Genomic DNA, 25,709 nt, shown 5'->3' with positions numbered 1-25,709 from the left:
CGAACAAAGTGAGGCGTGTTCAGGAGATAGGATAATTTTGTAAGTAAGATGAAGAATTGTATTCTTTGGAAATGTACTCTCTTAATAAAGAAATTTAAGGAAAAGTTTGGGTTTTCCTTATTTAGGAGATTTTTGGCACCTGACAAAATCAAAGTACACAAAGTGCAACTGGGAAAGTTACGCGCAACTGTCCTGTAAATACTACATATACTTAAATATTTTTGAAGTGGTGCTAGATCTAGTAATACTAAACTAATAATACAGTAAGAAGCCGAGCTTTGATGTAAATGTGTGGGGTTTTTTGTTTTGTGTGTGTGTGTTTTAATCCTACGAATGGTAGGATAAAAGAGAAGAACTGACTTCGTGAGTATCGTCCATCCTGTGTGCTGTATGAGTAGGTCTCGGGGGGAAGACTGTTAACTTTGTTACTCTGAAAATGACAAACAATCAGTTGGACTAATTCAAACAGCATAAAATTTGAAGTTGCAACTTAACTCTTGTTTTCATACCGTAATTGATTTTTTTTTCCTTTTCTTCCACTTGACAACATATAACTTGAGACATGAGCAATGCATTGTGCTTAGACATTTCAGTTATGGAAAACACATTTTAAACATGAAGTTAATGCAAATGAATTATTGAGCAACAATCGGGGAATGACTTACATTTTAATATCTTTGGATATATCTTGACTTCAGTTTTGCATTTAAATGTATGCATGAATACATATATTTACATGTGACCAATCAGTACTTGGTCAATCGATAGTAAAATTGGGGAAAATCACCTAGTGCTAACTTGCATAACTAATGAAGAAATAATTGTAAAAGTGCTACTCCTGTAACAGAATATACCCGTGTTGTGTGAGGGTGGGAGATGGATAGTGGTCCTTGATTTGTTCCTTTTGCAATCTTTGAATTATTCCTTTGCATTCTAGTGAGCTAGATTTTATTGTGTGCTGAACATGGCCTAATTTCAGGATCATGTGTCTGGAATTTGAAGGAATCAAGACTGCCCGGTACTTTGTTCTGATAAATGATGTGTACTTAGACTAGAAAAAACCAGAACTGTCATATAGGGGGGATAGAAATGTTACTTTGGGAAGAGTGGCTGCACAAGTGGATCCACATGTGGCTAATAAAATGTGAGTGAATATATGGAAGTTAGTGTTTAATAGTGCACTCCAGAGGTTAATAGGGTAAGTTGAAATCAGCTACAAAAACCCCTGCTTTCATTCCCATTTTAACAGCTTTTTGGCAAGTTTCTTCCTAACTTGATAGTATGCAGACATGTATGGAGAATGTGGTGTATGTTTCAAACCCTTGAAACATGGGCTGTGAGAAAGTTTTGGATTGACTCTGCGTGTTTTTAAATTCAGGAAGCCGAGGAAAGTGAGGGCTCTGGCTCATCTGATGAAGAGGAAGAGTGGAGAAGTGACAAGAAAAGCGACAGTAATAGTTCAAGGTAAAAGCACACAAATCCCTGCTTTTACTCTGAGTTTTCACTTGAATATTGGCAAGTTAGAAGTTGTATGGGAGTTCTGTTGTGCTTTGCATGTAATAATATTTTGTAGGGTACTGTACTGACACACTGCATTGTTATTTAGTGTTCTGTTTCATCAAAACGTTTCTGTCTTAATGTAGTTTCAAATCCTTTTGCATTTTTGCTAGATGGCACAAAGAAAGAAGATGGGCTGGAATGTTTTCTTTTAATAGTGGGTTTTGTGAGGGGTGGAAGATTTTGTTTGATTTTGGGGGGGGTTATGTTAATGCAGCAACAGTCAGTTGCTTGCTCTTACAAAAAGGTTGGGAAAATCTTGATAAGATTATCATTTTATTTAGAGCTGAAATTAGATACCTTTTTAATCAGTTTACTGTATCTTTTTTAGGTATTCTTTCTAGAACTCAATAGAAATTAAAAAAAAACTGAAAGAAATAGATAGAAAAAACCCCAAAAGTGTACCTGTGAGATTTGTGTAACTGTCTTTAAAGGATTTAAGTAGTGTTTGGCTAGTGTGTTCTTTAGGGAGGGCTCTTAATGAGTCCAGAATTTCATTGTACAACTTTATTGAATAAAATTACTGCTTTTAGAATTCAGCAGATAGGAGTATTTTTAAAATACTGTGTTCCCAAAAAATTGCGTTAAACATCAAGTGAAATAATTGTTATGAAAGGTCGAAGTAATTTTAGTTCTTTTGATAGTGCTTTCAACAGCAATCTGTATCTGTAGGTATTTTTCTAAAAGAGTTTAGCATTCACTGACAGCTTGGTTTTGTGTTTATATTTTCCCTCACCCTGTCCACTATGGACAGTGATTCTTCAAGTAGATACTCGGACTGGATCGCTGATGCGGGGATTAACCTTCAACCTCCTGTACGGACTTCTCGACGGAAAGCTATCAGATACTGCAGCTCTTCAGAAGATGAAATATCAGCAGAGAAATCATCTCCTCCAAAGAGGAGAAGAAGAAAAAGGAGAAAAAAGCCCAAACCAAAAAAGCAGGCGGAGGTATACAGTTAATTTCTTCTACTGTTTAGTAAATTTCTTGCTTAGGTTTTTAGACCTCTTCACTGGGAACTTTAATTGTTATGGCCATTGGACAAGGATATTGGTGTTACCTCACGCAGTGTACCCTTCATTAATTCAAGACCATTCCAAATGCAAGGAATCCACTGATTTGTATGGAAGAATCTGCATTCCAAGTGAAGTCCTTTTCACTTTTCAAGTAAAAAGAGTTCTTAAGGGTGCTGGTGTAAAAGGGGAAGCATGATTATTAAATAATTGCACAGAATATTAGACTAAAACCCTCTTAAATTGTCTGATTCAAGTAACATCTTTTTGATAACTTAGTGGTTATAGTCACCGAATTTATGGTGCCCATTTATACTTGGGTTGAATTTTTAATTTGTTATAATAATTAGTCTTTTTTAAGTTAGTGAAGTTTTTAAGTTAATTTAAATAATAATCCATTTTTTTTAGTTACAACAGCTACCATAAAGGCCAAACAGAATTATTTTTTAATGCTTGGGATAATTTTGGTATGCATAATAGTAATCTTGCTCACTCAAATCCTTTTATAGGAAAGGAATGCTTAGTACATACTACAAATACAGTTACAACTCGAGCAAAGCTTTGGAGGAGTTTTGCTAATAAATTTTGGAAATGTCTTTTTATAAAAAAGTTAAGTTGTAGTCCTCCAAATTAAAAAGGAGTAAGTTGTTCTCATGTCCTGTCAGCAATATGTCCATTATGTCTAATTTTGCTCTCTATTAAATGTGAAGGCTAATACTTCAACACAATCAGTAAACATGGAATTATCCTATGATTTGCATCCTCCTGTGTGGATAACAGACACAGCTCTTCGAAGATCCCCTTTTGTTCCTCAGATGGGTGATGAGGTAGGAATATCGATTAAAATCTTAGATAACACAAGCATTTCCAACAACGTAGTTACTAAATACAGGAAAATGCTGTTTGGTCTTTCGGTTTGGTTTGGTTTTGTTTTTTAGGTAATATATTTCCGACAAGGCCATGAAGCTTACATTGAAGCAGTTAGAAGAAATAACATTTATGAACTGAATCCACACAAGGAGCCATGGAAAAAAGTAGTCCTTAGGGTAGGTCTGCGTTGAAGATACTGTGGGTTCAGTACTAGTTGTCTGTGAATGAAGAGCTGTATTACCGTGATTTGTGAGGTTATGTTGTTTCCTGTAATCTTTCCCTGTGAAAATGGCAGAGGAACATGTCTTCAGTTACCAAAGTGTGTTCAGAGTTACCTGTGGGAAGCCCAAATAAAAATAACTGTGTTAAAATTGCTGATTCTGACAGGCTGTCTTCCATTGAAATCTTAAATACAGTTCAGTATTTTTGGCTCTTTGGATGTGGGATACATGTGCTTGATTAGCTAATGTTAGATTAATAGTTCTGTGCATCATCCAGAAGTTAATACTCGCTGAAACTGTTCTTTCTTATCTGTAGGATCAGGAGTTAGTGAAAATTGTTGGAATTAGGTATGAAGTTGGTCCTCCCACACTGTGTTGCCTCAAGCTTGCCTTTATAGATCATGCCACTGGAAAACATACAGACAAATCATTTTCCATCAGGTATGTGCATCTTTACTTTTTTGAAAGTATTTAAAAATACATTTCTTCTTAAGCTTCTTCCTAAAGCCGTGAGGAACGCACATGAAAGGGGTATTTTTTTTATCTAGATACCATGATATGCCAGATGTTATCGACTTCCTTATATTACGTCAGTTCTATGATGAAGCACGGCAAAGGAACTGGCAAGCTTGTAAGTGTGTTTTTTGAAGTATTTGACTAAATGATTTTGAAATAAAAATTCTGGCTCTGGCTAATTGCTGAATATGTTAGATGCTACTTGGCTTGTAACTTCAGAGGGCCTTCTGGTAGGTAAGGTCCCTTTGCCCGTTAGAAACTTGAGCTGTATTGAGCATTAGAAACTGCTGTATTGAGCATTTTGGAGGGATTAACATAGATCTAAGATGTAATCATCACAACATATATTGAGACTCCTGGATTTCCTTATTTTATAGTTAAGTAGCAAATTTAATTGCATTTTAGCACTTGTATTTTTTTGGCATAGTAAGTTGCCTCATCTTTTATTGAATATCACTGGTTTTAGAATTTTAAGCTGGAATACTTTTTTCTAATGGCATGTAGAAGAAGCATAGTTAAGTAACTTTTCTTAGCAGAATATCTGAGCAGACTTTTTTTTACTCTAGCTGATAGGTTCCGATCCATTATTGATGATGCTTGGTGGTTTGGAACAGTGTTGGGTCAAGAACCGTATCAGCCTCAATATCCAGATAGTCACTTTCAGTGTTACAGTGTTAAGTAAGTATAAAAAAAGTGTACGCTTCTGATGTTGGCAGTGTGGGTTGCCTCTTACGTAGCTGGCTTACAGATAAGAAAATGTGTAAATTGTTCAAATTATTTGACTGGTTGTATTACCACGTCGGTTTCAAGTTGCTAACCGTTGTATTACCAATGGTTTCAAGTTGCTCCTCTAGTACAATGTGAATATGTAATAACCGGTGGAAACTTTCTAGTGAATAGTAATATGGTAAAAGAAGTTACTGACCGCTTTGTCATCTGGGAATCGTTTTCTGTAATGACTAGTGCTGAATCTCTTCCATGAAGTCAGCAATGCAGTTTCTGGTGTACATTGATTATTATTCTTTGATAATTGGTTTTGGATGTGGCATGCTGAATGTCTGCTGTTGTTGCTGATGTGATCCTTATGCTTAAAGTTCTCGCACTTCTATCTTTCACATGGAGCAAGTATACCCGTAAGATGATCTCATGCTATCTCTTGAGACTCCTGTAGAAGGTGTTTCCAAGCATTGCTCTCTCTCTCTTTGCTTGACACATGAATGTGAAGACAGAACTTGAGTCTCTTCACTGCCTAGTGGTGTTCAGCCATAATCGTTTTTGTGTAGATCCCACTTAATTTCACCTTTTGATTTCCCTTTTGGGTGGTATTTAGGTAGATAACTGGCAGATGATGTAACCTTGTGTAACCTGTAACAGACAAATCCCTTTGACCAGTCTACTTGTCAGGAGATAATATTGCCCAGATGAAAATGTAGAATGAGTTTATTTTTCAAAACATGGCAGATTGAGCAAATTGAGGGTATTAGAGTAGAAAAAAATAACTGCTGAAACAGGAAAGGCCAGGAACATCTGAATCAAACTGGTAACAAGATAGTTGGATCCGTGCCTTCTTTATCAAGGTGTATTCTGAAAAATGACTTCCTGCTATCCTCCCATGATGGTCTAACATCAGTGGAGTTCCTGTGCATCCTCTTTCATACTGACAAAGAGGTCCTTCACACGGAAGAAAGCTGAACAAAGAAAACAGTGGATTTCAGTGTTCAGAATGAGGGTATTTGTCCTGCCCTGTCCACGTTGTTTGGAAGTAGTTCTGAGATCTTGCTTGCTTTGGATTCCCCCAGGAAGGGAGGGCTGTAAGGAGGATAATCAGTGAATACATAATATTCCTGTTTCTGTCATGATGAGAGATTCTTCCCATGCCTTTTACAGTGTATTTGGTATTCAGGGTTTCATTTTTAGAGGGCTTTTTAATTTGTTTTTTCACTCAGACTCTTTTCGTGTCAAGGGTTAGGGCTGGTCTGGCCACTAGACAAATTACAGATGCTCCCTCTTAACCCCTATCCCAAAGGGGGTGAGAGAGGCAATAAGGGAGCGACATGGATTGGAAAGGAAATCTAAAACTTCTTTAGTGCAAATAATAACAATAAAATTATGTACGCATTCAAAATAAATATCAAACCCAACCCCCCTGATGGCAGTTATGTCACCGTCAGCACTGATGCTGCAGGGCAGGCACGGAGGAAGTCCCAGACTGGACTCAATGGCAGATGGGAACCAGGTTCAGAAATGTGCGGCTGGGGATCAGAGGCAGAATGGACAGAATCCTCCTCAGACACCTGCCATTGAAGAAGAGAGTTTGACCCCTGTGATCCCTCAGATGGAAAACCTTGTTGATCGGTTTAGGGTTACCTCTCCTGTCTGCTCCTCCTCAGAGGTGCAGCCTCTCACTTACTGCACCCCCACCGTGGCACACAGGATGTAGCAGTGACCTTGGTCTGCACAGCAGAAAGTGTCAGCAAGAGCCTTTCTGCACCCCTGTCCCTGGCAGTGAGTGTAAACATCAAGAGTTACCACTTCTAGAAACAGACACTGTCTGCAAAAATAAGCCGTTAACTTCAGAAAGTGCCGTCACTTAGCAGAGACTGAGCTGGAAAGTAAAATCACTGAACAGAATTAGTGCTGTTCTAACCCAAACCAGGACAACCTGTCACTCATCCTGATGAAATGAAGTACTTGTAGCTGATAGACAATTCCGTGAGACTGACAGGATTTTGTTATGTATTTTGGTTCCTCCTCTTACGTGTTTTACTTGTCATCTATGCTGTTGGTTTTCCTTAGTGGGAAGGTGTAAGCAACGTCCAGATTGAAGTTCTTCCCTGTATGCAAGTGAATTTTCACTTTGCTTCTACAACTGCAATTAGCAAATTGGCAGTCTTGATGTGCCATAAATAAGTCATCAACATTAAGTCTCTGCAACAGATCATCTGATCATAAATGACTTCTTCATGTGTCTGCCAGTGATACAGCTAAGACTGCTTCATGTATAAAGGATATGTCAGTGTGTGCTGAGTCAGTATATTCTTTTTTTTCTTTCTGGCGGTTGCTTAATCACCCACAATGAGAAAGTACATACAGACAAAAAAACTCTGAAATCCAGACTATCTGTACTCATGCCATTTTTGATTTTTTTATTTTTTGCCCTTACTTCATTTTCCTTTGAGCTCTTACTTTATCTAAAGCGAGGATCTTGACAAACTAAAATGGTGCTGGCTACTTACTGACATCTTACTCATGCCCCAGGTATAAGGGATAGTACACTTGGAGCATACATTCTGCAGATGATGTAGGAGTAAAAATATTCAAGTTACTGGCTAGTATATTTTCACATTTTTATACATAAAATTATGTACAGAGTAAAAATCCACTGAGTCTAAATACCGGTATGAAAAAATCCTATGTCTTTATTCTAAAGTACTACATTTTGTCTGTTAAATAACTCAAACCATTTGAGATGCTACCATGGGGAATATATGTTACCTTCCATGTGTTACACCTTTCATGCGTTTTGCTGTGTTACCACAGTTGTAAGAGTAAGTTTAGATGGAGGTTTTCTTGTTTTCTTGGCCAGTTCAGAATCAAGTTTTCAGTTATGAAAAATAGCCTATGGCAAATTTCCTAGGCTCCTTTCTTCTGTGCACGCTGAAGGATATTTCAGTATTTTAATGCACCAGCCTTTAAGAGAGGAAAGTTTAGAGCTGCTTTGAAGTTAGCTTAATAATTGAATAGGTAAGGAATGCAGTGCTCTTTAAAGAGCTCTCTTTTGAAAGTGCTCTTTAAAGATTTGTGCTGCTTTTGCAGAGAATGTGACTGTGTTCTACCTTGACTGACAAACAACTCTTGTGGAGAAGATTCCTAAGATATGTGTATGAAACTGTCTGGAGTATTTTGCAGGTATAGTTGGGTTTTGTGACTTGGTTGTAGTCCATAGCTCTTTTTGTAAATGCAGTCTTTTGTTCAAGAATCTTAAGTCTCGTCTGCCCAAGAATCTGCATATGGTTCAGCTGCAGCAGCTTCCTAATTCGTGTTTATATGCTGTGTACATTGGATGCAAAAAGATTTTTTTAAAACACCTCATTTTACACCTGTTTAAGTAGGGAAGAAACAACCTAAACACCAATGGTTGTGACTCTTGCCTTGGAAAAACTGTAACATGCTGTCTCTCTTCTTCACTCAGGATTCGGGTTATGATGCTTTTTTACATGGTAGGATTTGGGCACCTGCAGTTGTTCTTCACCACGTGTGAGACAAAGAGCTTTATTGGAATAGAAGCGCTTTTATTTTATGCCAGAAACAACCTTTGGAAGCTGGCTTCAGAACACTCAGTGATGGATAGTGTGGGAAACCACATTTGTTGGAGATGAAGGAGAGTAATTGCCACATAAATTAGTTGGAAGTCTTATCAGTAACCAGGTTGTCACACACTTAGGATCGTCTCAAATTATCACCGTTGCTGTTGAATAGATAATAAATAAATAGAAGATGTATAAATTGAATGTTTTGTTATTGGCCAGACAAAAATAGGTATTTATGTAGATGCAACTTCATTCATTATTAAGCTGTGTGGATGAATGGAACTTAAATGGATCTAAATGGGGCTTAAGCTTTGTATTGATAAGGTCTTTCATGCAGTGTTATGAAGCAGTATATACATTTATGAACACCAACAACTTCTGAGGTATTGTACATTAGCTGGGAAGGAGAACTGAATAGATGAACCTTCAGAGCCTTCAGAACTCTGTTACTTCATAAACATCAAACAGGCTGATGTAGGAGATCCATGGAGTCAGTGGATAATCTGAAATAAGGAAATGGTGCTCTTGCCTGAGCAGTTTTAGTTATAAAATAGTATGAGGATCCTTGTTTTGATTTTCAGTTTGTTTGAAATAAATGCACAGGAAGTCTTAAACCAAATGTCTTAAGTTTATGAAGTCATAAGAAGTAGATGGCATTCACCCAGGCATTTGAAGAACTGATATGAAACTCCTGGCAAAGCTGCAAACTGTCTTACAGTTGGACACTGGACTAGAGGACTGGCAGATTGCTGTTACAATTCCTGCCACAGAAAAGACTCTGGAGGGAAATTGGTGAACTGCAGACTGATATATTTGGCTTCAGTTTCTGGTATGTGCCTGCAATAAAAAATACGACAATCGAGCATAAGGATAAAGCTAGCTGTAGGAGAGAGCTAGCACTGCAGCTGTGCAGGAAAGTTCTGCCTCTCTACCCGTTTTGAAATTCTGTGACTTTGTTAATAAGTGTATGAATAAAAGTGCACAGTGGACAGCATATATTTGGATTTCTTAAGAAACCCTTAACAGGATTTCCTTTCAAGAGATGTTAAAAAAACTAAGCTGACATAGGATTGGAGCAAATACTCCTACGTGCTGAAAATTGGTTAAAGGCTAGGGTACAAAAAAGTTGTTCCCAACAGTCCTATTTCATGCTGGAGTAGTGGGGTCCCCCAGGAACTGGTGATGGGACTGTTACTGAAAATCAGAAGAAAAACTCCTTAATACCAATGTAGCATTAAGAAGCAGGCATTTTCTTTATTTTCCAGCACTGGCACATGGGCCATCATTCCTTCCAATCATGTGCACCCTATACTGCCCCAACCCAAGCTCTTATATCACCCAGTTACATACATATTATTTCCCCCAAAATCCTACATCTTCATTCTATTTCTAAAAACTGATTAATAATTTTGCATAGCTGTTACGCATGTGGCTTGAGCTTAAGAAGGTCCACTTTGTGTACTATGTCGAGTCCTAGCAGTCACCAAAGAAAGAGCACTTCAAGATTTTCATGGGAATTCTCCCATACATGGTGGATAATCGGCAAAGAAACCCAAGTTATCAGAGTTGGTTGTGATTTATGTAGGCTTCATCAGGTCTTCAAACAGCTTAGCTTGTCTTCTTTCTTCTGTTTTGTCTTCTCCTGTCGCACTCTCAGAACGCAGACTTGCAGTTTAGATTTTTCTCATTCCTTTCCCAGACCGCCAAGGTTTTCATGTCTGTTGCACAGACTAGTATTTACAAGGTAACATAACATGACCAGCTTTGTTCAGTGTCCTTCAAAGCTTCTTGGAAGGCGTGCACAGTGAAATATCCAAGATCTGTACTGCACGTCATTTGTAGTAGCAGTCAGATCACCCCAAAGGTGAGGACTTCCAGAAGGACCTCATAAAACTGACTGAAAAATTTGCCAGCTAAGTTTTCAGCAAAAATGTATGTTTGATAGGACATCCGAAGGAACAATGGTCTTATTTATGCTTACATGACGTTCAGCTCATTAGTAGATTCAACTGAAGACAGAAGTGTTGAGGTAGTCGGGGATAGCTCTCAAAACGTCAGCTGTGTGCAGTGGGCAGCTACAAAAACCAACAAGGTGTTGGCCACCACTGGAACGGATGGCGAGGGCAAAGCTGTGTCGCTTGCTCGCTGCTGTCTAGCACGGTGGTGTGCTGATGTCTTGATGCACTTTGGGTCTCAGCATCTAAAGAAAGATGCAGTGACTTCGGGGAAGATACAGAGAACAACTAAAATGATTAAGAGCATGTACCAGATGCTTTGTGGGTTACGACTGAAAAAAGGAGCATGTTTATAGTTCACAAAATCATAAAGGTGATTTCATAAAGGCAAGGTGAGTGGAGAATTACTTACCAAAATCTGTAATGAGAGAACTAGAGATGCGTATTGAAATCTGTAGGGGATTTGTTCCAAGTTTGGATTTGTTTTTTTTTTGGTTTTGTGTTTTTTTTTTGTTTGTTTGTTTGTTTTGTGGTTTTTTTAACGTTGGTGCTGGTGAACTTTGGAAATACACAGGAGGCTGTGGAAACAGTATTAGCAGGTTCAAAAAGGTGTTAGACAAAAATAAACAGATACTAAAGGAAATAGGTTGAGGGATATTCACAAACGTGCCTAAAGGAATACAGAAATTATGATTGCTCGGACTTTGAGCAGAATGGACTTGTACCAGGATCGCACAGTCTCTGTAAATAGCATCTCCCAATAATAATTTCAAAGACACAAATTATTCATCTAGCTGGACAAGTAATGCATTAAGCTGATCCGTATCTTACCTTGGAAACACCAAAGTTTTTTGGTGTTTTTTTTTGTTGTTAAAAATGTGTGAAAAATCTGCCCAAATGTGGTAGGATTTGGAGAGATCTCAAATTTACATTCTTCGTACGTAATAGTTACGTATCAGAGTAAATATACAAATGCACTATCGGTATCAACTGCGTTTGCCTTTGATTCCTCTTGTTCCTTGCTTAACTTTAGTTTCATCGTTTTATACTTACTTTTTTTCTTTTGTCTTAATTTGGTATGCCTTATAAAATGAAACATTAATATACCAAATCTCACTTTTTGTTCTCCCTTTCTCTGAAACATTCCACAGACTTTCCACTTTTTTTTGTGGTTAGCAAAAAAAAAAAATCCTGTGTTTTTTCTCATCTCTTCCCCTTGATAGTGTTATCTCATTTTTCCGAGTGTATGGCTTACTTTTTCTTTTGCAAGTTCATGATACAGGCTTTGTAAAATTGATTTTTGTATTGGGTAAGTTGCATATAACCAAAGTCAAGAGCACAATTTTAATTTGAAATTAACTGTGAAGAATGCTTCTTTTTCACGCTGTGACAGCTGCTTACTAGTTAATGCTTTTGTTTATATGCATGTTTATACAGTAAATTTTATTAATGCCTAAAAAATACCTGTGGTTTAAATATGCTTGGAGGAAATACTTCTGTGTCAAGATAACTAAATTTTTTTTTTAACTTGGTGAATCAGGTGGGATAATGGTGAAATTGAAAAACTTAGCCCGTGGGACATGGAACCAGTTCCTGATAATGGTAGGTAGAAACTCACTTAATAAAAACCAGTTTAATGTGCTTCTCCCTCTGTCCAGTTCCTTGGTTCTGTGCAGGTAGTGCACCTTTGATTGCTATCTTTCCTGCGACTCTCATTGCCAAGTCATCTGAGTACTGTATGTTGTGTGTATCTACTGAACAGGAACTGATAGTTATCCTCCAAATAACAGAGAATGTCAGCAGGGTGTTCTTGTGCGTTTAGGCAAGAAAATTCTTAAAGACAGTCTTGCTTCAGATTTGGTAAAATACCTTGAATATACCTATATTTTTTCCCTTTGCATCTTTCAGAGCAATTTTGAAGGAAATATTTCAGATGTGTAGCTCTGACTTCTGCAGTTAAAACCTGCTACTTCCAAATGTCAAGTTTCAAGAACATCTGAAGTTTCAAAAAACCAAGTTTGTTGTAATATAGTATAGAGAGTGGGGGAAGAATATGTATAAAATACTTTGCAGTCAGCAAATCCTTACTTTAAAACCAGCAGTTTAAAAAATTTGCTGATCAAAATACAAATTAACTGTAAATGAAACAGTTGGATTCCCGGTTTATCTTACTCAGTTCAGTTTTACAGTGCGTGTCAGAACCAGCTGGGTGGTGGGAGGAGAGTTTGTGAAATACTGAGAGACTCGTTACTGGACAAGCTGTCAAAAAGATACTAATTTTCTTGACTTTTGCTAGGAGTTTACTTGTTTTCCAGTCACTAGAAAGGCTTATGCAGTATTTTTTTCTTAAATACAAGTGTATTGTACACATATGGATGTTCTCAGTAGCCACCTGACTGTAATCTTCGTTAGCTGGCTGCTTCAGTCACATTTTGTGATGACAAATTCTGCAGAACAGTCTGAAATCAAAATGTGTAATTGAAGTCTTTATGCATTTTAGTTTATAGAAAACAAGTGATCAGCAGGATTTGGATTTTACACATATTTAATTGAAACATTCCATTTTCTCATCACCAACATCTGTCGCCGAACATACAGCTTTTCTTATTCACGGTTCACGGTCAGCTGGTTAACGCTTCCCGTATATATCACTGAGAGGCAGACCTATTATTGTTAGAGGGTCACAAGCCTTACATATGAAAGGTTTATTTTGTAAACAGGACAAATGGTATCAATTTCTTCTGAATGCCGTGTACCATGGTTTCAGTTGATCTTTATATCAGTGTATTAGTTATCACTTCTTCCTGTGGATTGAAATGTAAAGAGTAGTGTTCTCAACCACTTAAGTTGATAGAATAAAGGAACTAGAATTTTTGAAATCGCTACACTGGCAGTGTAATGACAGAGACATCCTACAGACACTAATTCAAATCTAGATGCTATTACATTTGTAAGTCATCATTTACTGGCTATATCAGAGGCAAATTGTAACTTCTTTGATGTAATCTGTTACTTTGCCCTGTTAAGGGCCCCAATGTTGATCGGTCTGAGGAGGTATTTACCATAGGAAAACTGGGAAGGGACACACACACAAAAAAAAAGGCAGCTAAAAGCAAGCGCGTCTTTTGTGGACAAGGTCCAAGCATTGAGAAGAGCATCCTCTGAACAGTTCAAGAATAAGTACTGCAGCACCCCCTAGGCTAGAAGAAGAAGGAAAATTGTCTGAAGACAATCCTGAACTTCTTATTTTCTGTCTTTCTTTCCAGGCAGCAAATGGCATTCTGCAGGGAAGTAAAGATTTTAGAGAAAGGTTTTGTGCGTTTATAGAAAGCATAATTATGTTAACATTATAGTATAAGACAGGGGTTAAACTCCTTTTCCTTTGCTTTCTCTTCATTTCTTCAGTCATTTAAAAACAAAGTAATTTCAAAAATGACCAAAAGATCACAACTGATACTATGAGGAAGGATGTCACAATGTATATAGCGTATCTTGCATGTGTTTAAAGGTCGGGGGTACAAAGTGACTCATTAAGTTACAATCCCGTGAAGTTTAGGGCGTGCATTTAAAACAGCAGCATATGAACAACTTTTCTGCGTTCTAAGTCCTCTGAAGTCTAGTGCTTAGGTAAAGAGAGGAAAGAGTCTTCTGGAAATTCAGAATTGTAGAAAAGGCAAAAATGCTGTCGGATGCATTTTGTGTACCTCTTTTCCTCCTAGTATTAGCATCAACCTCCACTTTAAGGCAAGAAATTTTTTGTCAGTTATGAGCATATGATTATTTAATAGGCGTGAGTTAATTTATCTTGATGTTTTGAATTCTCACTTCTTACTCTTTTCCTATTTGCTTCCTATCACTCTTCAGTTGATCAGCCTGAAGAATTAGGAGCCAGTGTCTCTGTGACTTTTGAAGAGGTGGAGAAACTACTATACAAACCCCAAGAAGGAGAGTGGGGGATGAGATCCCGTGATGAAGCATGTGAACGGATTATCCGTGGTATTGATCAGCTTTTGACTCTTGGTGAGCATGTAATCTAAGCTTTAGGTAGTTTTCTCCCAACGTTACATTTATAAATAGGTCCCTGGAATATGCATGGCATCCTTTAAAAATTCCCTATGATAAAGTACTGTAAACATTTGTACATTTTTATGTGCAGTTCTTTCTGTTTGTACTGAGATTTTTATTTTTTTGTACACCATTGGCTTATCAAGAATCATTATACATGGAAACTGAACGGCTAGTGCAATTGTCATGTGCATGCAAGCCTTGAAATAGTTAAATTAATTTTGCTGTTTCTTAACAGACATTTCGGCAGCTTTTGCTGGTCCCGTTGACCTGTGTACATATCCCAAGTACTGTACTGTGATTGCTTATCCAACAGACCTGAACACTATTCGGACAAGACTGGCTAACCGATTTTACAGGTTAGTGCTAACAGTAGAAACAAGAGAGATGTGGTCTTGAGTTCATCCATTGTGAGAATATTTAAACTTTCATTAGTAAAAAAGCAATTATTCTTTTTATAAGCATTCGGAAAACTGATAGTCTAGTACTTGTGTTCCATATCACTAGTGTTTTGTATCAGGGCTCTGATGCTTGAATACTGCAGTGTTATATTCGTTTTTATTCAGTTTCTTTGTTCTTAAGGAAATTGATTTCCGTCTATATCGGTACTGTTCTCAGAGTTACAATGAACACTGGCATTCTTTCTCTGAGAAATCTACTATTTGAGATTAGTCAATATTAAAAAAAAAAAAAAAAATTGAAGTTACTCCAGTGCTGAAGACTCTAATTCGGATTTTGAAGTGCTGTACTTCAGTTACTTTGAACTTGAAGAGGGTTAAGCTCTTAAGCACTTACTACTTTTAAAAACGGCCTTAGACACAGAGGTGAAGTGTTAAACACACCACTGGCATTTTAAATGGTAAAAACTTAGGATAGAAAAAGAGGGAAGAAACTGAAGTATAGTGATGGTAAAGTTCCGATTTGCTGGATGTACTCGGTATCCATAGCTCTTTAGAAAAGGGGGTGTTCTTCATCTCAGCTTGGATTCACTGTGTCTATAAAGACAGTGGAGAGATGCCGGTAGTTGTTCTCCTCCTCCATAAGACTGAAGTAATGTCTTGGGAAATAGTTTGAAGTCTATAGGTGAGGGGCTGCAAACTTGGGCTATCTGTGCTTCACAGTTATAAGGAATTGGAAAAATGGATGATAAAAACGTAATTACCTAGTTGCGCTAGCTCATTTCTGTGAAGTTACAATTTTAATCTGTAGCTGTTTCTGTAAATCTCTCATCTTACAAAGTGCGCTGTTTTGGCTACTTGGTTGGCCTCAAAGCAAGGTGTTTGAGGGGAGACATAAAGACAACTCGGCTATGATGTTCTTTTAAAAATACAATTAGACTAAGACTCTTGTCACTGTCTTTAATTGTTTCTTGTGTTTATTAGTTAAGAATTACTAAGATACTACACAGTTTGTGTTCCATTTGACGGGGCTTCGTGATAAGCAACTTATGATGTTTCCAGAATAAATGTTATAATCTACAGTGGTGGTTAAACAGTTACTGTTTTCATTCCTTTTGAATAAGGTCAAATGTAAGCTTTTTAAAAAATGCGTGTTTTTAAAAGCATCCAGGGAATCCACAATCTTCAGTGTTGTTTCAGTGATATTTAACAATGTAGGGGTAGAAAATGGTAGTGCTTACTTGGCTAGTTGTCATAACTGAATTTTAAGAATGAAACCAAATAAAGTTTCACAAGCTTTCTGAAGATGAGTTATCAATAATGAGTTGGAAAATGAGTGAGCAAAGATGTGCATTGTTGGTTTTGCTTCCTTGGGAGAGAGTGTGTGTGTGTGTATATATATGTGATACATGTGTATGTGTGTAGGTATACATATATGCGTACTTCAGTTTTCTATGTGAATGGCAAGTTTGAGACTGGTCTAATGAAACTTAAAACAAAGGACATGTTTCTTAATCTAATGTGAGCAGAAAATTGGTAAGATACAATTTTTACAGGTTTTAAGCTTTTCGTCTTCGTATAAAAAGTGCATTGTTTTTCAATTTTAAGGAGAATCTCTGCATTGGTGTGGGAAGTAAGGTATATTGAAAGCAATGCTAGGACCTTCAATGAACCTGGGAGTGCTATTGCTAGAGCTGCAAAAAAGATAACTACCCAGCTCTTAAAGTTTATCAAGTAAGTGTCATTTTAATCTAAATAGTGCCTGAATACTCCTGCGCTTGAGCGGTGGGAGATCATAAGCATCTCAATAGCCCTTTGTTGTGAATCCCCCTTCTTTTGATTTCTTACCATTTTTCAATACGCTGCAGGACAGTTGTATAATTCTTTTTTAGTATTACCTTCACCAGAGGAATACTTAAAATGTTCCACAACGAGATGTTTTAACTTTTTTCCCTTGTAGCGTTCACTGGTATTTGTAGTATCAAAATGCCACTTGACATGAAAGTAGCTCAATCTATAAAGCAAGTCTAGCACATGTCTAGAAGTTCCTGTTGCAGCTTGTCTGACTTGGTTCAGCTGAGAGGTTTGCTTTTGGAAGAAGTCAGTGTGGGCAGTCTTCCTGCAGGCAGGTCGGGCATGAAGGCCCCTTTCAATTCCCTCATGCTGATTTCGCCTTCTCCCCTCGCTTCTGCTGAAGTGCCCAGTATAGCAGTTTTTTAGACATAAAATTACTTTGCTAATACAATAATCATCTTGTGATTTTTGTATTTCATTTTATCTTAGTTTCTGTCTTCCAGTTTATGTGTAGCTTTGGGTTGTTTAATCTAGGAAATTATAGCTGTGTTTGTGTTATTCCAGTAACAGAGATTTAATTGCATTACAGTGATCAGGACTGTACAGACATTTTTGAACTATGTAGCACAACAGATGATGAACAAGATTGTCTTGATTCTGATCTGGTAAGCTTTTCTGTAGATAATTGCAATAATGTATGGTTCTAAGAAAGCACCACTAGCCTTCAAATATTCTTGGTTAAGTGGCTCAGTTATTTTTGTAAAGATGTTTGTGTACATTTATACATAGCTAATGTAAACATGGCATATATTATGAATGTGGGGAATGATGTGAGGAGATGCTTCATTAAAATAATTTTGAGTTGTCAATATTTGTTAAGTATAACAAATAGGCATTTTGAACTGTGACTGTGTGCTATCAACTAGAAAAAATCTTTCATGTTTGCCAGTGGCACTGTCTTTCTGCAGCACGTTAATGTGCAGTGATGCAATATAAATATTCATGAGTACGTTAGTTTTTCCTTGTATTTTTAATGATATGTATCTGGTTATTTCTAAGGTCAAAACTGTCATTCATAGTCATAAATGCTAAAAGCTGACAAGTTGTATAGCTATCACAAGTGATGCTTTGGCTCTTAGTTTCTCTGTATACCACAATATGAAACCTGCATTAGATTTGCATGCCTCATGGAGAATTTAATAAAGTGCATTTATCTTAAATCTGATAGAGATAGACATGCCCTTGTCATTATGCAGTGTTTGTTATTTGCAGTGCTGCATGTTTTTTAATTGTGTACCCAAACTGCCCAAACCAATGTCATCTTCACATTTTGATTTCTAATTCAGCATTTACAAGACTTCACAAAGTTACAAAGTAGCTGCTCTCCCTTGCAGGTAAATATGTAGGGAGGACATGACAGTGAGTCATTTTAGTTCTTCTATGGCTACTTCAGCATCACCCTAGTGCTTCCATATTGTAAGTTTTTTCTTTTTACTGGAAGTAACTCGATCACAAGATGTCTTTTCCTAAACTCAGGACAAGCAAAATTAGAAAATTTTATGATATTTATTATCAGTGAATTGAATTACTAATATTTAGTCACTGAGGCTCAAAACTGATAGGTACCTTCTCATCGCAGTTTCTGGTGGTGGTCTCTCCTTTGTATTAAGGACGAGAGTTGAAGCCAGAGGTCTTCAGTGGTGGCATCTATGATCTTACTTTCCAAGCCTCTCAAATACTGTGTTCTATTTTTTTTATATACTCATCCTCTGTCTTATTGAGAGAAATTAGAATGAAAAACTATTTTGACCACAGTATCAAATCTAATGACACTTTGAGCACCCGTTACCTATTGTTTCATACATAATTAAGATAATTGATTTGTATTTTGTGCAGGGTGATGAAAAATGTCTTCCGAGAACAACATACAGAAGAAGAAAAGTGAGTTGGCTAATCTTTACCACGTACACCCAAATCTCGTCTGGCAGGAAAAATTGGTTAACAGACTACACTGAAATTCCATTGGATTTGTACTTGGTTTTATAACAATCACAGAACAGAATTTTTCTGATGGTATTAAGGAAGTAAAAACTTTGCTTTAATATATCTTCGCTGTTTTAATGTTTGTATACTCATTCTGTATAGTTAGCTGTCTAAGAAAATGTTACCTAGAAGTTTGTTCAGTGTTTCAGTTTTCATCATCTGTATGATACCGAAATAAAAGCATTATTCAGCTGAGATGCTTGGAAAAAAATATTCTGCATGATTAATATTATGCAGATCTTCTTGAGAATAATTTAGTATCAGAAGGTGTATTTTTGTGTGTCTTAGTATAAAAAAAACTTTGAAAGAGAATTGTATAATCTGTTAACAGTTTATTAGTAAAGATCAGGAAAAAAATCTGCTAATTGTGCAGTGCCCGTTTTGTAATGAACCGTTATGTTCGGAAGTGCATTTTTCTGCTACAGAAATAATTCCAGACAGATTATCGGGTTTAGTTTTTCTTGCTATATTACAGTAGTATTTTTTTCTAACTTCTTTTCCAAGGGACGGAGCTTAAAAAAAGGAAAAAGTGTGAAAACTGGCTATGATGAAAACTGTTGGAAGAAGCAGTGCATGGAACTGGTGAATTTAATTTTCCAGTGTGAAGATTCAGAACCTTTTAGGCAGCCAGTTGATTTGGATCAATATCCTGTAAGTTGTTTTTATTCACCTTGTAAAATATAAAAAAAACCTTATTTTTTTTCTCTCAGCATTTGGTACCATAATAAGATCTCCACATCGCTCTTAGCACTATTTGTTCTCCTTATGGCTTTAGTCCCAAACCACTGAAATAAATTTTATTTGCTCTGTGCTTAGAAGTAGTTGCTGTATGCTCTACTGCATCGAGATAACATCCATCAAAATACTGACACAGAACACAAAACAATTGTAGAGCAGCAGTGTCTACAGGTATCCTGATACCATAAATACGGTTTGAAACCACTCACAGTCTTTTTCTCCTTGCTTTCTTACTGTCCTTTAAAAGGAATTGATTTTCAATAGGTCTTTATTTTATTAATTAAAACTGGTTTCTTGAGGGACAAGATACAAAACCTGTTTACTGATCCTGAGCTATTAACTTGATGTCTTCCTTCTCTTAAATGTTTGTGTGTAATTCCCAAATCTTTGGTCTCTTTTTTTTGTCTAAAAACGCAACAAAATCTCAAGGAAAAAACTTGGTAACAAGCATATAGCTGTTTTCCTGTGGACTTCACATCCTGAGTTTGGCTCTCACTTCAGGTTTTAAAACATCAAAAAAAACCCCAAACCAAAAACCTCATCAACAGGAGAGAGAGAGAGAGGGGTGTTTTGATTTGGTTTTTTGGTGTTTTGTTTTTCTTTTAATCCAGATCAGTTTGTTTCTCATAGTAAAATGCATCAGGGAAAAGATTACATGATGATTTTCAGCAGTCTCGTTTTGATTAACAGTAAAAACACTGACTTGCATGTTCCTGTTACTGGGTAGTTTTTATCGAGGAAACTCTGGAGAATTGAAACTAGAAATCTGTGTGTGAAGGCACGTAACATTGTATCAACTCGTGATCCTTCAGAAGTTCCGAAGACCACCCTGAAAATAAGCAACAGTTTGTCTGGCATAACATATTGGAGATTTTAAATCAACCACCACTGCTGTTTGCTGTGGTAGGTGCTTCTGTTTTCAGCTGATGGTTAAGATCATGTGTGGCCATCTTAGCTTCCATTAAATTATAGAAATGAAACTCAAAAGTGGTGTTTTTCCTTTATACTTTCTTGAATTTTTTTTCCCCATATGTTTTATCTAGGATTACAGACATATTATAGACACTCCAATGGACTTTGGTACAGTGAAAGAAACTCTGGAAGCTGGAAATTATGACACTCCAATGGAACTGTGCAAGGATATAAGACTAATATTTAGTAATGCGAAATCTTATACTCCAAACAAAAAGTCAAAGGTAGCTCTTAATGCACGTCTTAATGAAATGAGATGATATTTTGGAATTAGTTTGCCTATCAGTACTTCTGATAAAGCTGCTGGTTGGAGAGATAGTGGGGAGAATTATCACAAAAATATTTAATATGCTAATTTCTTGTTCATTTAACATTACGTAGGGTTGTGTGTCAAGCTTTTCCTTTTCTAATTTTAAAAATGTTTTTCTTGGATGAAAGGTTCTGTTTTTAATATAAGCCACTTCCTTACCTAGATTTATAGTATGACCTTGAGATTGTCAGCACTATTTGAAGAGAAAATAAGAAGAATTGTTTCAGATTTCAGAAATGGTCAGAAACAGAATGAAAAACTACGAAGAAACCAGAGATATACTAGAAGACTTAATAATCAAAGCTCAGCGCAGCATCCTACCAAAACGCTCAGGTAACAAAACGATGATGTAGAGATACACCACTGCTTTCTAATCTTCACATTGACTATCACAGTCTACGAAGAAGAGAACAACTGGTTCATTAAGTGGTTATCTAACTCCAGTGAGAGTTTTTATAATTATTTCTCTTGCAGTAGGAAAGACACGCAAAAAACAATGGGTTTTTTGTAATACAGAACTGACTGTGAAACAACAAAGGGACTGAAGAGTAGAAGAGGTTGGGTTTTTTGCTTTTGGGTTTTTTTTAAATGTTCGAGTCAGGAAATCAATATCTGATTGAAATAATGAGCAATGAAACAAAGGTTTACTTGCTGTATATATTATGCATATATATGTTTTATCTCATACAGAAGAAAGTCAGCCCTATGGAATTTATAGAATTTTTCATTTGCTGTAGCGTTCTGTTGGTAGCTGGATATATCTTTTCTCTTTGGAAGGAAAACAAGCTTTTGACACGGCTACTGGTTGATGTGGTTAACTCATGTATTCTTAATTTGCATATGAGATGAAGTGAGGCAAAATACAGAAGCTAAAACTTAGTAATCATAGAAACTGAGCTTGTTCCTTTCTGCTACTGTCCAGCCTTTCTTCTCTGGCAGTAAAAGGGTAGGAATATGAGTTTTAAGAAAAAAAAAAATCTAAGAATACATTGCTCTGTCATGTTTGGCTTTCTTCTCGGATTACTTCTACATTTTCAAATTCTATTATGCATATGTGTTGGATTATGCTACAGGCACACCTTGCAATGAGCTTTAAGCTTTACTGGGAATATTCCTTGGGTTCTCATTTCTTCCCAGAGAAAGAAACAAACACGCACACATCAGCATAGTTAGAAATCTTCCTTTGAAACAACACTTCCGCTCGTATCTGAAGAATTGTACGTGACTTTTTTACAAGTCAGCAGGACTGAGATTTGAGACTGTTTGGGGAAGAGTGTTTGGATAGCAAAAAGAGCATAAAGATCTTGTGCACCTAGATGAGTACACGTGAAAGTCTGTGTCTGTAAGGAGACATGTGACAAAATAGTTCTAAATGCGAAAATAAGCGACTCAGCCAGGACTGCGTGTAGCACTCTAGCATGTGCAGTAAAGAAGAATCGAATCAGAAAGTTTCTCTACAAACGTGCATTTTATTTTAGACAGTAAACTTTCTCTAAAGATACACCTTCTTTGGAACTCAGTTTATTGTGGGATAATGTTAGCATGCATAGCGCACTTCGTTTGAGGCTTACGTGCAACTAGAGTCTGGGAATTCAACAGAAACGGAGGCTGCTATTGCAACTTCCTGGTAAACAATAAAAGGACATTGCTGTCTAGAAGGCACTCAGTATTAACTTTGTTTCTTAGAACAGAGAAACTTGTATAAGCTTGCTAGGAATGCAGACTCTTATTTTAATGAAAGTACTTAATGCTTATCCTTGTCAAAGTTAAAATTGTCCCATACCATGTTAGCTTACAAATCTCATTAACTTTCCAGAAATCTAAAACCTTACGGCATACAGTTAGTTAAGCTTTCAGAGAGAAGTATTGCTAAAATACATAATTGCCATTATTTCTCATAATTTTACAACATGTGTTACTTTTACTTCTTTCCCCTTTCAACAGAAATTTGAAGCAGAAACCGTTAAAGTCTCAGGCAAAAATTGAATCTGAGCAGGAAGATTCTTTTACTCAACCTACCTCAAGCAGAGCTGCCTGCGTTGCAAGCCATAAAACGACTGCGAGCAATTACAACCGTAGTTCCTCTGGCGAATCCTCTGATTCTGCATGTCTGGCATCCTTTGAAAGGAATGGAAAGGCTAGATCCACAACACTAACAAATTGTTCTGCATTATCATCAGGTCAGAAATGGTACCTGTTTCAGATGAGGATTTTCATCTTGGTCCTATCTGTGAATCGTCCACTAATGTTTCCTTTCCTGTATAATTGCCATAATTTGCAATTGCCTTCTAAATTGTTAAATTGTTATGTTTGCATTTTTAATGTGAATTTTTTAGATTTCCATGCAGTGTATTTTTTGTGTAATATGGAGTCCTGTGTATTTCAATGAATTTTAGATACTTACTGCATTATTTAATGTTATAAAAAGGTCTGTGTACTAAACATAGACATTTCTGCTGAAAGATCCCATAGAACACAGTAAGTTTAGTTAACTTTTATTAATGAAAAAGCCTGCACCTAAGTGGAAGCAGATCAGTAGAATGTTTTGCTGCTTAGAAGCAGAGCTATCTTGGTTTGTATATCCATTATGCAGCCAAGTAGATGGGGGTTGGTCGGTTGGTTTGGTTTTTGCTGGTTTTATGTGGGGATTCACAAGAAAGCTGAATTGAGTAAGATTGATGGTAAGAAAATGTTGACCTGCTATTGGCATGGTTACTTGTTGCTCTTTTAACTAAATAGAATAATGGAATTTCTTCATTTAGAGCAGCTCTTCTAGGAAAGCTGTTGTAGTGAATGGACGTCTCTTATTTGAGAGGAAAATGTAGTGTCTTTGATGAATGGTACTCTATAAAATGATTTGTTATGTAAAGTTGCCATCCAAAATTAGCAAATGACAGAAGTTCCCTGAGATAGAAGAACCTTCCTATCTTTTCCTTCTTCCTCTACACCTCTCACCTTGACAAAAATTCAGCTTCTTTCAAAGAATAAGAATGCAAGTCCTGGTAAAAGAGATCTGTCAGAACATGTTTTGTGTTGTTTTTTAACATGCTTTTCTGTTAAACATGTTATTTTACTTGAAACTTAAATATATGTTAGAGAAGCTTCCTATCTCTGTATAAACATGGAGCGGTATATTTTGTAGAGCTATCAATTTCAAAGATGTAAGACATTATGGCATGATAGTGTATTGTAAGATCATATTGTGAGGAAATTTTGAAGATTTCCTAGATCAGCAAAATGTAGCTCTTAACTGGAAGCTAACTGTATTTAGAATCCAATTATCAATTTATTGTTTTTTAACAGAAAGTGAAATAGAAGATTCTTTGGTTTCTTCATCTACTTCCTCTTCATCCTCTGCAAGTAGCTCAGAAGACAGCAAGGAAACCTCTGAGGTTCTTGTGTCACCTCCTCTACAGAATGGTGTATGTAGAAGAAAGAACAGCAATTGTAGGATAACTAGAAATCGAGCTTCTCAGAGAAAACAAACAGGTAAGATTTCAAGTTTTCTTCTGAACAGCAAATAACAGAAGTGTGTGAGTGTGTGTATGTGTGTGTATATATATATTACTAAATGTAATCAGTATTTTTAAAACTGTTGTGTATGTTGTATATGTATATATGTGTATGTATATATGTATATGTTGTATATGTATATATGTATATGTTGTATATGTATATATGTATATGTTGTATATGTATATGTACTTTTTGATTGGTGGTAGTTCTGAAGCTCTCAGAACGCTACACTCAAATTTTTGGAAGATTTTTTTGAGTACTTTGGGGAGGAGTGCACAAATCAAGAACCTAGTGAGAAGGAATGTCTTGCAACATTTTATATCTTAATGAAAATAAAAGCAGCAATTCGTAAAGAAGTTCAAATTTGCACAAAACTAGAATGAATCTGAAATTTATGACATAGTGAAATAATTTCTCTTGGCAACCAACAAAAGCACGTGCCTATTACTAGGAGTATATTTAATTTTCATGTCTGTGGATTGAACCTGTTCCAGATTTGCCAAGATTTAAAAGGCTGCTATTTTTATATTTAAGGTATTAGTGTTTCCTTTCCTTTACAGGAACACTTCTTCAGGAGAATGGGAACACAAGAAAAACAGTCAGGAAGAAGTTATATGGAAGTGACTCTGAAAATACGTCAGTGGTGACATCTGAGTCGGTCGCTAATAGTACTGGTAGACATAGAAAAACTCTACGCAGAAGTGCTGCTCTGGCTGCTAATAAGTTAAGGCTAATGAGTGATGTGGAGGAGGAGGTTTCAAGCTCAGAAAGTATTGGCATTGGATGCAAGAACAGAAAACTGCCTCGCCGAAATGCCTCAGCTGCAGCCAGGCGAATGTTGCTGGAGGGCTCTGAGGATGATGTAGGCTTAAAGTCTGAAAGTGAAGAAGTAGTAGAAAAGCAGCTTACTAAGAGGAAAATTCTTTTTCAAACTGGCTTACCTGCTGCACGAAGAAAATTTGTTAGTGAATCTGAGGATGGAACTTCAGATTCTGAGACAGACACACAGATGAAGCAGAAAAACTGGCAAAGTAATGGTCATAAACAGTTACGCAGGACAGTCCGTTCTGTATGTTCCAAAATGAAAAGTACCATCCTAGACCTTAAAGAGGAGGACCCCAGAAGCCATAATTCAGAGGATGTGAGCAATCAAAAAGTTTCTGACCAGTCGACATCTGCACCCAATAGGGCTGCAGAGAGCAACTCAGAGGATGAAGTGGATTCTGGATCTGATAGATGGAATAGCAGAAAAGCAACTGGTACGCAGCTTGCTCCTCCTTTGAAAAAAGCGAAAGTCTTGAGTGATTTAGAGGACACAGCAGAATCTGAAATAGAAGATAGACAGGATGGGAGGAATTTTGTCACTGAGAGCTTGGTGCCAACTAGAATTGCAGGGAGTTCAAAATCGGGACCTGGTGCCAGCTTCGATCA

At 36.7% G+C, this 25,709-nt stretch overlaps 1 protein-coding gene across 1 annotated transcript in view; it reads left to right on the top strand.

Annotated features, from left to right (window-relative positions):
- The window catches only part of BRWD1 (bromodomain and WD repeat domain containing 1), a gene marked incomplete at its 5' end in the record, with an annotated part of 46,962 nt that overhangs the window by 11,991 nt on the left and 9,262 nt on the right, over positions 1 to 25,709 (top strand). Inside the window, 19 exons of the mRNA XM_010132004.1 lie at positions 1,379 to 1,464; positions 2,312 to 2,507; positions 3,281 to 3,397; positions 3,509 to 3,616; positions 3,978 to 4,102; positions 4,210 to 4,292; positions 4,744 to 4,855; positions 11,983 to 12,044; positions 14,307 to 14,462; positions 14,746 to 14,866; positions 16,514 to 16,639; positions 17,289 to 17,364; positions 18,596 to 18,640; positions 19,247 to 19,393; positions 20,524 to 20,676; positions 20,926 to 21,095; positions 22,707 to 22,942; positions 24,066 to 24,251; positions 24,839 to 25,709. Of these exons, the coding sequence (XP_010130306.1) occupies positions 1,379 to 1,464; positions 2,312 to 2,507; positions 3,281 to 3,397; positions 3,509 to 3,616; positions 3,978 to 4,102; positions 4,210 to 4,292; positions 4,744 to 4,855; positions 11,983 to 12,044; positions 14,307 to 14,462; positions 14,746 to 14,866; positions 16,514 to 16,639; positions 17,289 to 17,364; positions 18,596 to 18,640; positions 19,247 to 19,393; positions 20,524 to 20,676; positions 20,926 to 21,095; positions 22,707 to 22,942; positions 24,066 to 24,251; positions 24,839 to 25,709 (3,176 nt within the window). The remainder of the gene's footprint in view (positions 1 to 1,378; positions 1,465 to 2,311; positions 2,508 to 3,280; positions 3,398 to 3,508; positions 3,617 to 3,977; positions 4,103 to 4,209; positions 4,293 to 4,743; positions 4,856 to 11,982; positions 12,045 to 14,306; positions 14,463 to 14,745; positions 14,867 to 16,513; positions 16,640 to 17,288; positions 17,365 to 18,595; positions 18,641 to 19,246; positions 19,394 to 20,523; positions 20,677 to 20,925; positions 21,096 to 22,706; positions 22,943 to 24,065; positions 24,252 to 24,838) is intronic.

This window comes from Buceros rhinoceros, unplaced genomic scaffold (assembly GCF_000710305.1).
Source record: "Buceros rhinoceros silvestris isolate BGI_N320 unplaced genomic scaffold, ASM71030v1 scaffold6340, whole genome shotgun sequence".
Lineage (NCBI taxonomy): Eukaryota > Metazoa > Chordata > Aves > Bucerotiformes > Bucerotidae > Buceros > Buceros rhinoceros.
This window is presented reverse-complemented; position numbering and strand designations above follow the sequence as displayed.